This window comes from Sander vitreus, chromosome 5 (assembly GCF_031162955.1).
Source record: "Sander vitreus isolate 19-12246 chromosome 5, sanVit1, whole genome shotgun sequence".
Classification (NCBI taxonomy): Eukaryota; Metazoa; Chordata; class Actinopteri; order Perciformes; family Percidae; genus Sander; species Sander vitreus.
In genome coordinates, this window is record NC_135859.1 from 7,110,460 (window position 1) to 7,125,121 (window position 14,662).

General features: G+C 39.3%; 1 protein-coding gene across 1 annotated transcript in view; it reads right to left on the reverse strand.

The window, feature by feature from the left end:
• The window catches only part of olfml2a (olfactomedin-like 2A), a 36,476-nt gene that overhangs the window by 7,814 nt on the left and 14,000 nt on the right, over window positions 1-14,662 (reverse strand). Inside the window, exons 2-7 of the mRNA XM_078250293.1 lie at window positions 12,970-13,233; window positions 12,167-12,274; window positions 10,484-10,660; window positions 8,682-8,928; window positions 2,098-2,403; window positions 538-723 (exon numbers count right to left, since the gene is read on the reverse strand). Of these exons, the coding sequence (XP_078106419.1) occupies window positions 538-723; window positions 2,098-2,403; window positions 8,682-8,928; window positions 10,484-10,660; window positions 12,167-12,274; window positions 12,970-13,233 (1,288 nt within the window). The remainder of the gene's footprint in view (window positions 1-537; window positions 724-2,097; window positions 2,404-8,681; window positions 8,929-10,483; window positions 10,661-12,166; window positions 12,275-12,969; window positions 13,234-14,662) is intronic.

The window sequence follows — 14,662 nt, forward strand, 5'->3', positions numbered from 1 at the left end:
CTGTGGCGTAAGTTCTGGCAACGCGAGACTAGAGCACGTGCTTAGGCTTCAAAGCTATGGTGTAGACCAGAGTTTTCAAAGTCTGATACTGTAAAATCCCTCAAACTTAATCAAGAAAGCCTCCTCCCTTGCTCATTTCATTTCATTGCTCAAACATTTCATTTTACTACTTAAAGTACTCTTTCTTGCCTCCAGGAGTTGTGTATCACTGCCACTGCTGATCTCATGCAGTATCTTTGCCTCGCGATTCTCCGTCTGGGCCTCCCCTCCCTTCAACTTTACTGCACCACCCTTAGGGAGCCTTGCCTCACAGTTAAAAAACATCTGCTATAGGCCATATCATAGCTGTTGTCCGCCTCCTCAAAAATGTAACACGTCAAGACTACAACTGCCCAAGAATAGACTGGTCATAGTGTATAATGACCATTGTACTGGAGTGGTCTATTGAGTAATGGGACATTTGCTGTGTTAAAGCAAGACACGGTTTGATCATGTACAATACATTTGTCTAGCATTTTGTTGGTACAATAAGCACACCTTGCTTGAAGTTTTCCAGGTTGCGGAACTCCACCAAGTTGTTGCCATAGTAATAGTTAGTGACGTAGATCTTGGAGTCTTTAGCCAGGGGATCCTTCATCCAGGCTCCCTCGTTGCGCCCATAACTGTGCTGCTTCTCTGGCTGGTCAATGGATGCTAGAGTCCCTTCACAGTTAAGGATCTTCCCTGGAAGAAACAAGCAGCACATTCAATGTGTACGCATGGGAGAGAATTAACAAAATCGATTTCACGCAGATACATTTCTTGGCAGAGTGAACCTACACACTTTTCTACTGCTAAATTGGCCTCTGTCACTGCAGTTGCAGCCTGCAACACAATACTGAGCTTAATCACAGAGGGGTATTTAGCGGTGTTGTAATACTCAAGATCGGTCTTGGTCTCAAGACCACTTTTTGAAGGTCTCTGTCTCATAACGACCACATTTTTATTCGGTCTTGTCTCAGACTTAGACAAAGAAGTAGTTCCTTTTTTATTCCCAACTTGTATACATTTTAAATATTTGTTCTTGTATTTTATCCTATTTATTATTTCATGTATATTCTGTATGTGTGCTGCGTGTTCTGTAACACTGTAATTTCCCATTTTATTGGGATCAATAAAAATCTATCTATCTATCTATCGAATACTCAGGATTGTATTACATGTGTGTGTGTGTGTGTGTGTGCGTGTGTCATGTCCGGTCAAGCCCACAACTGCGGGGACATTGCCTGTGCATATTTTTCTGATTTATGTGTTAACATCATTATTGAGACTTAATGTAAAATTTCCTGCAACAAATGCAACCAATAACTTTACCCATTTCTAGTTAGAAATAGTAATTAATTAATTAATAGTAAGAAATAATTTTTGTAACTGTTGTCACAAGCTGTCAACTGCTGTCACCTCTCCCCGCCCCCCCTTCACACACCCTCCAAGAAAGTAAACGCTAGAGACAGGAGACGAAGCTGTGGCTGTCTGGGAGGAGATGTCAGTCAAATCTACGGTTAAAAAACTGTGGATACCTAAAGTTAGGTGGATGGTAAAACAAAGAAAAGGCGTGTTGCATAAAACATCACAAATTCCCACACATAAAATTACCTCTGCAATGCATTTTGGTTATTTTAAAAGGTGCTCTAAGCGATGTCACGCGTTTTTTAGGCATACCACGTTTGTTGTCACATACAGCAAACATCTCCTCACTATCCGCTAGCTGCCTGTCCCCTGAACACACTGTAAAAAAACGCGGTCTCTGTGGACAGCCCAGGCTACACAAATGGCAACAAAAACAAACTGCGCCAACCTGCACCCACTAAACATAACAAACAGTGTTCCAGCGTTCCAGCCAATAACCGACAAGAAGGATTTGGGGGTGGGGGACGGGATGAGGAGGAGGGAGGGGCGAGCTAGCCTCAGTTTTGTTTGACAATACTTCGAACGTCAACAAGAAGTAACATCACCCAACATCGCTTAGAGCACCTTTAACAAGGCATTTAACATTGTACACGCACACACGCGCACACGCACACACACACACACACACACACACACACACACACACACCTGCTCTGTGGAGGGTGGGCCGACTGTTGTTGTTGGAGTTGTCCAGCACCAGCACAATGGTCGGAGCTGGTCTTTCAGATGCTGGTGTACTTAGTGTTGTGATGGTAGTGGGTGTAGTAGTAGTGGTAGTAGTGGTGCCAGTGGTTGTGGTAGTAGTAGTAGCAGTTGTAGTGGTGGTGGGAACAGCAGTGGTGGCAATGGGTTTGGCCACAGTGGCCTCCATGGTTTCCAGGACCATTTCAGCTCCTCCATCCTCTGACTGGTTTTCCGTGATGTGATGGACTGTGTACGTTTTGGCAGAATGGTCTACAGAATGGACGTACAGAGTTAGGCCAGACTATAGAGAAGAATAAGCAGTAATGGAAGAAGTATTCTTAACTTCAAGTAAAATTACTAATACCAGTACTCAGTGGCGCCGGAAGTCATAATCCTGTACGCACTAAGCGTACATTCTTTTCTGTGAGACGTGCAACGCATCTAATGATAACAATGTGAAAATGGACAGAGGAGCAGCAGCCAACAGCAGCTCTGTTCTGCTTTCTGCTCTGTTAACAGTATTGATTTTCTCCAACAACCCATCTACTATTAATCAGAATGTTCATTTTTATGACTCCATCCGTAGATAAACTGGTTGCTATATTATATATATGCTATTGGTTGGAGATATAGCATGTTGTTAGAATCATGTGTGTTAACATGGACATGAATATTGCAGTTAAAGGTGCAGTAGGTAAGACTTATAAAACTAACTTTCTGTCATATTTGCTGAAACTGACCCTATGTTCGAGTAGAACTACATGAAGTAGTAGCCGGTAATAAGAAATAAAAAAATCCGGCTCCTCTGGCACCACCTACAGCCTGTAGTGCGATTTGCAAAAATCCACAGCTCCCTGTTCAGATGCACCAATCAGGGCCGGGGGTGTCTAACTGCATGACAATCACTGCTCATACACACGCATTCATTCTCTCTTGTGGGGGGAGGGGCTTAGGAGACAGTTTTGGGCTTTAGCGAGAAGGGGGGAGGGGCTTAGGAGACAGTTTTGGGCTTTAGCGAGAAGGGGGGATGGACTGAGAAGTTGTCGATGTTCAAATTTCCTGGATCTTCACAATCCTACCTACAGCACCTTTAAGAGGCTTATCCAGGTTTTTGATAATTTTCAGGATATGATGTTTACATGGCACACAGAGAAATCATGTTATTCATATCTCCTTACCTCTCTCTCTCTCTCTCTCTCTCTCTCTCTCTCTCTCTCTCTCTCTCTCTCTCTCTAAACACTTCAGTGAAATATTTTTATGATCTGGTCATTATGATGTGATAAAAGCATGCTAGGAGCACACTCTCATACACATTAAATATTATAAGAACAGTTAATTTCTGGTACTATGAAATAGAATCCTGCCAGTGCCACTGCCGTTACTATATATTTTTTTACATTCTGCACTCAACCTATTTGGCCTCCTTTTTCTATGCTAAACCGCTATTTTGTATATATTTGTTTCTGTTTCGGTATTTATTGTTTATTCTTAATAATGTTCAATATGTTTGTTTATGTATGCACCAAATACCAAGGCAATTCCACGTATGTGTAACTTACTGTGGCAAAACGCTTTTCTGATTCTAATTCTGATACAGTAAAAAAATACTCTGTTACAAGTAAAAGTCCTGCATTGAAAATGTTACTTAAGTAAAAGTATGTAAGTATCATCAGGAAAATGTACTTAAAATATTAAACGTAAAAGTATTCAATGCAGAAAAATCCTCCCATTTTAGAAACGATTAAAACAGTTCTGCAAATCAACTAAGTGATTAATCATCTAATCATTTCAGCTGGACTTGTAGGTTGTTGTATTGTTGGGTTTAGTTTATAATAAAACATCATATTTCATAAACTACATTTGTTTTGTGTGCAAAAATCTTAATCTGTAAAGTAACTAAAGCTGTCATATGAATGTAGTGGAGTAAAATGTACAATATTTCTCTCTGAAATGTAGCAGAGTAGAAGTAGAAAAGTGTAAAAGTACCTCAACATTTTTACTTAAGTGCAGTACTGGAGTAAATGTACTGTTACTTTCCACTACTGATAATAAGATTATATAAAGCTAGTTTTCATTCAAAATGCATATGCTACTTCTTGTTAGGTGATGTTACACTTTAGGGCATGTTGATCCAGTAGTGTGGGGGGATAATGTTTCAAAATTGTCTTAAAATTATTATTTTTAAACATTTCATTCACGGCTCCTTGACAGCAGGAGACATTATAGTGTGCTGTGTGCAGAACAAAGAGAACACTAACTTCCTTCCTCTTCTCTGATCTTCTTTCTCCTCTTTCCTTCCTAACCCAGGCTGCTCTGCTGTCTATTAGCTGTAACTGCTTTCTTAATAGAGAATACCGAAGCCGCATTTTGCTTTTAACAAAAATGGGAAAAGGAGGCCTCAGAATGTAATTACAGCTGCAACCTAAAAATGATTGCATTATGTCTATGGCTTTTAGTGGCGAGTGTTAAGGTCTCAATATGTTTAACTTCGTAAATGAAGTGCCTGTCAGATCGTCTAACAGTATTCATTTTGTCAGACAAACAATGCTCATTAAAATCATTTTTCACAATAAAAAGACTAAAACTAAAGAAGTTTCAAAAGTGAATGAAACCTATGATAAAATGTATTTTATTGCAAGTCTTATTCAAAGGCTTGCATACATATGCGGAATTACACTCTGGTTGTAAATCTATTCTCCACTACTCACAACTATCTGTTCTTCAGAAGCAAATTTTGCCGTTTGACCTGTTGCACCAAGAAACGCCATCTTGCATTTTGCAACGTTATATATCTGCCACTAATATTAACAAATATACCCATTCTTCAGACAAAAAAAGGTTAGACCTAGAGATTTGTAAACTAAATGCATCTACAATCCCATTGAAAAGTGGCAACAAAACAACACCAACATTTATAACAACTGTCTAACATCTGTCTTGACAATTTCTGAAGCTGACAATCCAACAATTACCTACTTAAAGGTGGAATAACCTGCATTCTATCTAATTTCCAGCAGTGGGCGACTCCACTGGTTGCAAATAGAAGTCTGGTTCTATATATGAGAAAATGACCCTACTTCTCACTTTATTTATTACCTCAATAAATGTTTTCCTAATGAGTTCATGGCCTTAATCGTTAGGTTTAAGTCTTCTTCAACACAGCATGATGTTGATTTTGCAAATAGTCCAATTTATATAATATATAATAGACGACAAAGCTTTCACCTTGCCAACCGACGCTTGCTAGCTACCGCTAGCGTTAGCCAATCAGAGTGTTCTGCTCATGAATATGAATTAGTAGTGGGCTGAACGTTCCGTCTAGCAGCGAATCCGAGCATTTGTGGGAGGGGGGAAAAAAAAGACTCAGAAAAGGGTGGGAAAATCAACTCAACTCTTTTGTTTTTGGTAACGCCATAATCTAAGTGTTTAATGGACACATATAAACGGTACAGATTTAAAGTATAAATGTCGCCATATGAGACTTTTAAGGGAAAGTCTGCCGATTTTCTGTACTGCTGTACATGCATGGTGCCAGTACCCAGAGGTCTGTGACTACCCGCCGGATAACTCGATTCAGAAGGGTTAAAAATTGGCGACTCTTGAATTTTAATACAGTGATTGGTCAAGTGTGCGAAGTTGTGAAAGTTGGCCTCTCTTTCAAGGCTTTGACGCCAAGGGGTCCAAACCCAGAGTGTCAAAAAGTGATGCTAAAGAGTACCCAGAGTGTTAAAGGTGACGCCAAAAGTGTTAGTATATGACGAGTTGGGAATGTGACTGTGTTGTACAATCAAGTGCAACACCGTCAATGCCTTTGAGGAGAGACTGTCTGAGAGATACGTTATCTCCATTTGCTCGATTCATTTAATCTCACCTCTTTTCGCCCTGCCTTTGAGTGTGGCCACAGGTAACCAGTTTTGCCTTTACACGTGGTTGGACAATATGTTGTATTGCGTTTGTTTTAATCATACTGAAGCCTTTAGTGTCCTTTGATGTTCTAAACACTGTTGCAGAGGCTTAGGATAACATTCAGTAAAACACTGAATACTATCATCTTTTTGGAAAATGTGCATAATTCTTTATTTTAAATCATAAAACCCATATTGGTTAAACTCTTGCTTCTTTTTTTGTTTTGTTTCAGGCTTGTTTTTAGGCTTAGTCACTTGGTCTGCTGTAAAAAAAAAAAATTTAAAAAAAAAGAAGAAGAAAAAAAGACAGCAGGCTAAATCAAAGATAATCCTAGCGGAGGGAGAGTCTGCTCTCCTTCTGGTCCACATACTCTGATTTCCTGTGCTGCCAGACAGATGTGGGGAGATCACAGCAGTGGTAGATAAGCAGTGCATCTTTCCGAAACGCATACACTAAACACGTGGACCTGATGAGGGAGTAGAAACAATATTCTGAGAGTTTTTTTTTTTTCTTTTCACAATTGACAGTAGGAGGTTTCAGAGAGCCATCAAGTCTTTGATTAAGGTGCTTTAAATTGTACCTGGAATTAAATGCAACACTCATTTCCAAAAAAAAAGCTAAAGACACAAATCTGTTACATTGTAACTCTGGTTGAGTGTAGCCAATGACTCTACGTGGACACTACATGAAAGAGGACATCAAATCATTGTTAATATAAGTGACATCCATCTGTGTTCTGTAAAGCAGATGGGACATATATTGTATTACTTTTGTTACTTTATTTTTACACAGATCAAAGACCCCTTTAAAATATTGTAATGCTGTGATGATTAGTTTTTGAAGTGCCATGATAGTTTCTTTTGCCTACTATAGTCCATATGTCAAATCCTTTATGCTATACTACCAAGTACAACTAACAAGTTTCAAAACAATACAATGGTTCTTTAGGTTTTTAAAAATGAACAAGGAAACATTGTACTTGCTTTTTATCATTGTCAACGTTGCATTCCAGTTGCATGGTAATGCAGGGCAGACTTTCCAAACCACTCTGCACTTATTGCAGTGTTATCATGCAGTGGTAAGGCAACTTTTTCAGACTTTGCAAGGACCTCTGCTCAATGCCCTGGCATCCTCATTGGTTACAAATGCCCTCAATCTCAATCTTATGTTGTGAACAGTCAGTTGTCTAGATGCATTCATGGTCACAGAGACAAGTTTGCAGGCTGGCAAAAGTAGCCAGGTTAAGTGAGTGTTACACACAGTACAATTTCCTCTTGTCCTACAAGTTGCACCAAGGTGCCATTCAGCAAGTGGCCAACAGTAGAGAACTGTAGTTACACTGGGCAGCTCCCTGTAGAATGTGTGTCCCTGTCACTAAATTTGAAAAGAGGCATTTCAGGAAAAAGCGGGAAGGTGTATCAACCTTCGCAAGATGAATTAAAAGTTCCTGCATCCTGCTCTTTGCCAGAGATTATGGAAATGCAGCCGACTGGTTTCAGTGATTTGACAAAGGGTGGCTGGTCTTGCGGAGGTTCACATACATGGCAGAACACACGGTCTGACAGCGTTATGTGCGTGTGCCGTGTGCAAACGCAGCATGCCTATTCACTTAACTAGATTTAAAGAGGATTGGAAGGAGGCAGGAAATGTTTTCTCTGCATTGGTAAGGGTCCCCATGCATTGTTGTGAGGAGTGAAGTTGAGGCATGTCATGGACATGGCAGCGCTCCATTGAGATAGCATTCCATCAGCTCCATGTATTTTGTCAATAAAAGATTTGGATTTCCTGCACGCTGAATATCCAATCCTGCGCCAGCTTTGCTAAAAACACCACCAGGATATATTTTACATTGAGGTGATCTTGTGTGCCACACAGCTAGGACTGAAAGATTTGAGGGGGAAATCTATTTGCAATTTTTCTGCCAGATATTGCGATTATGATTTGATTTGCGATTTAAAAAAAAGTATAGCTGAAGTTCAGTATTCACTGTGTAACTGATAAACATGTCATGAGCATTATAATATGAGACACCATCAAAACTGCTCTATATTCTTCATATACAAGGATAAGAACATAGATATGAACCGCCAGCAATACGGATTTTTTTTTAATAAGCATGGAACATTGAACAGTCAAACATTCAATTAAATATTCACTTGCGCTTAATTGCGGTCTTCACGATTAGCTAATCGCAGTCTTTCAAATGTCGATTTGAAAACGATTAATCGTTCACCCCTACACACAGCGATGGATTCCCTCTTTTATTGCCTTGCACTTAAGTGTCAAGTCTGCAACACAATCACAGCCTTATCTTACACTTGCGTAAAACAACATTCTCAGGAAAGCGTTGCATTGTCCTCTATTGGAAACTAAATCCAGCTTATAGAGACCTTGACTCTGGTTTTATGACTCTATGGCTGGCTGATCCTGATCCAGTGTCATGCGGGGTTAGATTAGGTTGCTGAAGAAACAAATGTGGATAATTTTCAACACTCACAGATGATCGCACACAGATGGGAGTGCAAACTCAGCTAAAGTACAAGCACATTGTTCACTTTAGGTTACAGAGGGTGGCTTTCTACGAACCCACCACTATGCAGGGAGAGTATGCAGGGTGTCCTGGCCAAGCTGAAGACTCTCACCTCCTCTGTGCTCATCCTCGTCGTTCTTGGCAGCCTTGTAGTATGTGATGCCCCTCACCACGCCAGGCTGGTGGCCAACCACCTTGGCTTTGGCCGTAGGGTCAGGCTTTGCCGGCTTCCCAGGTTTAATGACCTCTTTCTTGGGCTTTACGACCTTTTCTTTGGGCTGTTTTGGTGCAAGTTTGGCAGCAGAGGTCTTTTTGTTGGGTGCCTTTACAGCCTCCTTGGTTTTCTCATCATTAGTGTTCTGTAAACATGACATTATGTTATGTCAGGACAACTGGTAATATTGGCTTGTGGGTTTTATATGTTGACGATGCTAATGAAAGAGCGTGTTTTGCTAGTGTACTTTTTGTGTGATTTTTAAAAGTGACATGCGATATATATCTACTGATGATTTCTCACAGTGTGTTAACAGAATATATATTATCATACAAATGATGCATGACTTATACTACTATTACTACTACTTAATATACACTCTAAGAAATAAATCTGTAAAATAACAGAAAAGGTACTGGCAGCTCATTAATGGGACTTTGCCACGTAATAAAAAAATGGAAATGATATGTGTACCTACAGTTAAAATGTAGATACACACATTTTTAGAAATGCGTAAAAAAGAAACCAACGCCGGAAAAGCCACAAAAACATCGGAAAAAGTGGCATGCGACAAAAACCTCGAAAAAAAGGCCCAAAATGTCAAGAAAAGTGAAAAAAACAACCTCCGTGGCAGACAAAAGTTATTGAAGGACAAATTATGCAATTTGAAATGTAAAAAACTAAAATACAACTGTGAATAACGTTCTATGGACAATTTCCGTTAAAATATACAGTCATATAACTGTTAATACACAGATATTTCTTAGAGTGTAATATATTAATGTAGACATCTGTTCTAGCTGCACTAAAAGAAGGGCAGTAGTCAAGACTACTTAACTGGAGACAAAGTACCAACAGTTTTGAGATTGAGCTGATAGTATAGTATAGTATAGGCAAAATATTCTTGCACAATGCTAAAAGCTAAGACCAAAGACTGTGATATGTGAGGCCAGTGACTGAGAGCAAAATACCCACATGTGATGTACTGCTAATCTTAGAACTACTATTACTTCTAGTTAGGGCTGGGCAATATATCAATACAAATCAAAATTGTGACACGAGACTAGATATCGTCTTAGATTTGGGATTTCGTAATATGACATAAGGGTTGTCTTGCAGCTGTTGAAATATTTTTTAAATATCTTTTTAGTCAGGCGTTCATTTAGCCACATGTATTATTTTGTATTTATGCTTTTGTGCTTTACTACGATTTATCGTGATTCATTGTGCTTTTTATGACTATTGATCTGTTTTAATATATGTATTTATTTTGCCTGTGAGGCACTTTGTGACTCTGTCTGTGATAATTGCTATACAAATAAACTTTACTTACTCTTCTTGGTTTTAAAGGCTGCATTACAGTGAAGTGATGTAATTTTTTTGGAACTTTCCAGATTGATCTCGTTGTTCAAATATTTGCCTTTACCCACTTAGTCCTTATAGCCACATTACTGATGATTATTCATCACAAATCTCATTGTGAAAATATATTGTGAAAGCACAGATAGTCAACCCTACAATATTGTCGCAATATTGTTATCCAGGTATTTGGTCAAAAATATTGTGATATTTGATTTTCTCCATATGGCCCAGCCCTGCTTCTAGTACAACTACTAGTAGAAGTGCTCCGATTCTACCAATTAGTAGTTGCTGTAATGCTAACGTGTTTGTACAACAGCACCCAAAGTGTTTCTTCGAACCTGTGCTTTGCTCTCCGAGGAGTCTTTCTGCAGCAGCTGCAGGCTGAGGCTGGAGATCTCCTTCTTGATGCTCATCATGATGTTGGAGTAGTTCTCATACCTCTTAAACTGGTTGGTGAGGCTCGTCATGCTGTCTCGGACAAATTCATTGTCTCGCGTGAGGTTTATCTTGATTGTCTGCAAGAGAATGTCACTATTATCACAGTAATCACGATCCGTTGAATGACATCAGGGTTTCCGCGGGGTCTTAAAAAGTCTAAAAAAAAAAAAAGTCTCAAATTTGAAAATCTAAATTTTAGGCCTTAAAAACTCAAATTTGCAAAAAGTATTGTGTTCTAGGTCTGTTATATAATATATATAATAATAATTTTAAACAGGTCTTAAATCTTCCTACGTCCATGTAGCACTACCTCTAATGCTCATTACAATGTTTTGTTTTTTAATTCTGTGGTGTTGTACTTCTTTCTTTCACTAGTCTGAATATAATTTGCTGTATATGTACAGATTATTATTACTCCATGTTGCTTTTATTCAATTTTAATAATTTGATTTACTTTGCAAGTACTTTTGTGGCTCTGCATTTCATTGTACTTTTATGTTCTGATATATTTCTTAAATTTCATTCATAAAAGGTCTTAAAAAGGTCTTAAAGGGTCACTCACGTTTTTTTTCAACCCTATTTTCCTATGTTTTTGTGTTTAAGTGACTGATGGGAACAACAATCTTTGTTATCAGTGTTAAGCGAGATTACTGCGGTCGGCAGCGGCGAAACAAGCTACAATGTAAGTTAATAGGGCAGTTGTCCATCTTGTATTTACCTTCACAAAAGTGCTCGTTTTGCCACTGACAGGCTCAGATTAATATTCTAAGTGTCTGACAACATTATAGAAAGGATTTCTAAGGAGGCTGACCTTTCTGTTAAACAGTAAGATCCTTTTTTTTTTAAACATAAAAATATCCGTGAAATTACAGTCGCTAAACCCACCAAACTCCATGTAAATAAACAGTCATTTTAATTCATAAAATACACTTCATTCAAAGTCGACAGAAACAAAATAAAACGCCGTTATGGGACGTCTTTCCACTATTCCAACTATTACGACTCTAGTTTTGGTTGAAATAAACACATAGTTTACCAATTAACATGTGAAAATATGTTGGCTCTATACGTGCTAAAAGTATTGCTTTTTTAAATGGAGTCTGGTGGGTTTAACGCTAGCGACTTCAGAGCTGTTTCTGGTTCAACATTAAGGACTTAAAGAGGTTTTAAAGGTCTATCTCTGAAGGGATCATTTCCATAATGTTGTCAGACACTTAGAATATTAATCTGAGCCTGTCAGTGGCAAAATGAGCACTTTTGTGAAGGTAAATACAAGGTGCACAATTGCCCAATAACTTACATTGTAGCTTGTTTCGCCGCTGCTGACTGCAGAGATTTTGTTTAATACTGGACCAATGTCAAAGATTGTTGTTTCCCATCAGTCACTTAGACACAAAAACATAGGAAAATAGGGTTGAAAAAAACGGTAGTTACCCTTTGAAGAGTCTTAAATTTGACTTGTTGAAACCTGCAGAAACCCTGGACCATAATGCATATAATAATATAAACCACCTTTCGATAATGGTTCTTCGATTATAACGATATACATATGAATAAGTACGTGAGTTTGGTTGTTTGCCTACCTCTTCTAGGGTGTTCATTTGAGACACCACCTTGTTGATGTAGGAGTGGACTTTCATCAGATCCATGCTGTAAAGTGTTCCCTCCAGGAGGTCCACCATGGATTGGAGCTGGTCATTCGTGCCATGAAATGAGAAGAAACTAGCGTTATTATTCACCATCTCCTGAACACAAAACCTGACAGCTTTATGTGGCTCTGTTCAAATGCAGTAATAGCCTAAGTGCCCTGCCAAAACATTTGCTCTGATTATCACTATTGACATCCACACTGAGTGCTCACAGGGTTCATTCAAAGTCCAGCTTAATTATTTGAGACCTTCCCTTTTCAATATAATCATTTCCTTCAGAGATGTCTTGGCTTAATGTAAAGTTTAAAGTGGAGTCAGACATCTGGAACTGCCTTTTGGTTTATAGGCTACATAGCGTGCTTCTCCTGCCTGTGAAAAATGTGCAGAGGTATGCTGACATGTTCACAAAAGATGTTCAATGACATACAACTATAGCCAGGTCACAGAGAGTTGAAGAATGACCTTTTATGCTTTTAAACTGAACGGGAATTTTGCTTTCACTGATTGCTTCTCTTTTAGTTCCATTTTACAGCCTGAGTGCTGACACTGATTTGACATTAATTCAGCTTTAAAACAGCTTTGGTGCTGCGCCTAAACCTTATAATCCTGGACTATGGAAATATATATGAGATGTAATTGTCTAATTTTTTGTACAAACAATAACTGATGCCATCAGAATCCTTTGAAAGATGCTATTCTCAGAAAACTATTCGACATTTAGCAGCTCAGCTCCTCACCTTTAGTAACTCGGGGGCCTGTTTCTTCAGCTTCTCCATCTTCCACTCATTCTCACAGGGGTTTAGGGAGGACGGCGGGGCCGTGCACGAGCACTTACAGTCGGATCCGGAGCTGACCGTCTCCACCGTGTAGAAGTCCTCCACTCGTACAGTGCCGCTCCGCAGCCGCAGGCAGGCATCCTTACTTAGAGGCCGCATGATGCACTTACAGCGGCAGTCTGAGCCTTCTGACGTCATCCGAACAGGCTCTGTCTCCCCAAAGATCTGGAAGACAGAATGTGAATTGTCCCATTTGTCAGAATGGGATTTATTGCCAAGTAAGGCAAGGCAAGGAAAGACAGCTTCATTTGTATAGCACATTTCAGCATCAAGGCAATTGAAAGTGCTTTACATAAAACATTAAAGTTAACAATATAAAAACAGATCAAATACGAGAATAAAAGTCACAGTGCAGTATGAGAAATAAACAATTATTTAAAGAAAGGCAGCATCAAAAAGATAAGTCTTCAGCTTTGATTTAAAAGAACTGAGAGTTGCAGCGGGCCTGCAGGTTTTCTGGGAGTTTGTTCCAGATATGTGGTGCATACAAACTGAACGCTGCTTCTCCCTGTTTAGTTCTGACTCTGGGGACAGAAAGCAGACGTGTCCCAGATGACCTGAGTGGTCTGGGGAGGGTTCATAATGTAGCAGCGGATGTATTTTGGCCCCAGTGCTTTATGTAAGTAACACTTACAAGGAATTTGCCTTGGTTGTTGGTGCGTACATAAGTATATTAAACATTCAAATGAAATAAACCAAGAATGAATACAGAAAGAAATATGTACATATAACTGTTTGACATTAAAAAAGAAAAAAAAGAGGCTGTATGGATTAGTGCAGGATGTGCAAACATCATCTGTTAAACAAATTTCAAATCCAAAGAAAATATTTTCTGTCCTTTTTTTGTGTTGTCAATATAATCTTCCTTTCATTTTTATACATAAGTATCTCTTAGTTGCATGTAGTGTAAATGTATCTTTATCGTGGTGCTATTCAGGGCTGAGTAAGAATTTAACGCATCAGACATGGATATCAATGACCTGGATTGCACAGGATATTCATCCAAACCCAAAATATGTCATCTATTCCATTAGTCTAACTGGACTTCCTTGAGATTTAAATCTATTATTCATGGCGTTTTTCCATTACATGATACCTGCTTGACTCGCCTCGACTCTACTTGCCTTTTTTGGGTTTTCCATTATGAAAAAAAAGTCCCTGGTACCTGCCAACAGGTACTGTTTTTAGTCTCACCTCCGTCGAGGTTCCAAGCGAGCTGAGGCGATACCAAAAGGTGACGTGAAAACCTGCAGACTGCTGATTGGTCACTAATCACTGCGTCATCATTGCTAGCGACAGACGGGGGTGTCCTGAACAAAACTGGCATTTTTAAATAGTTTAGCCAGCGGTGGTTTTTTTTGCTGCCTCCAGCTTCTTTTGAAACAAAACTTGTTTTCTGGCTGTGGCAACGGCCACATGCCGAGAATCAAAAACAACACACCTTCAACGTTCTGTGTGTGTGTGTGTCGCGTTAGGTCACGGCAGTTTCCTGCAGCGTCGATATGACGACCAGCCACGCTCGCCTCACGCATGAGGCGGTACTAAATCTGCAACGGAAAAAGGAGGACGGGGCAACGCGGTCGAGCCGAGCCGA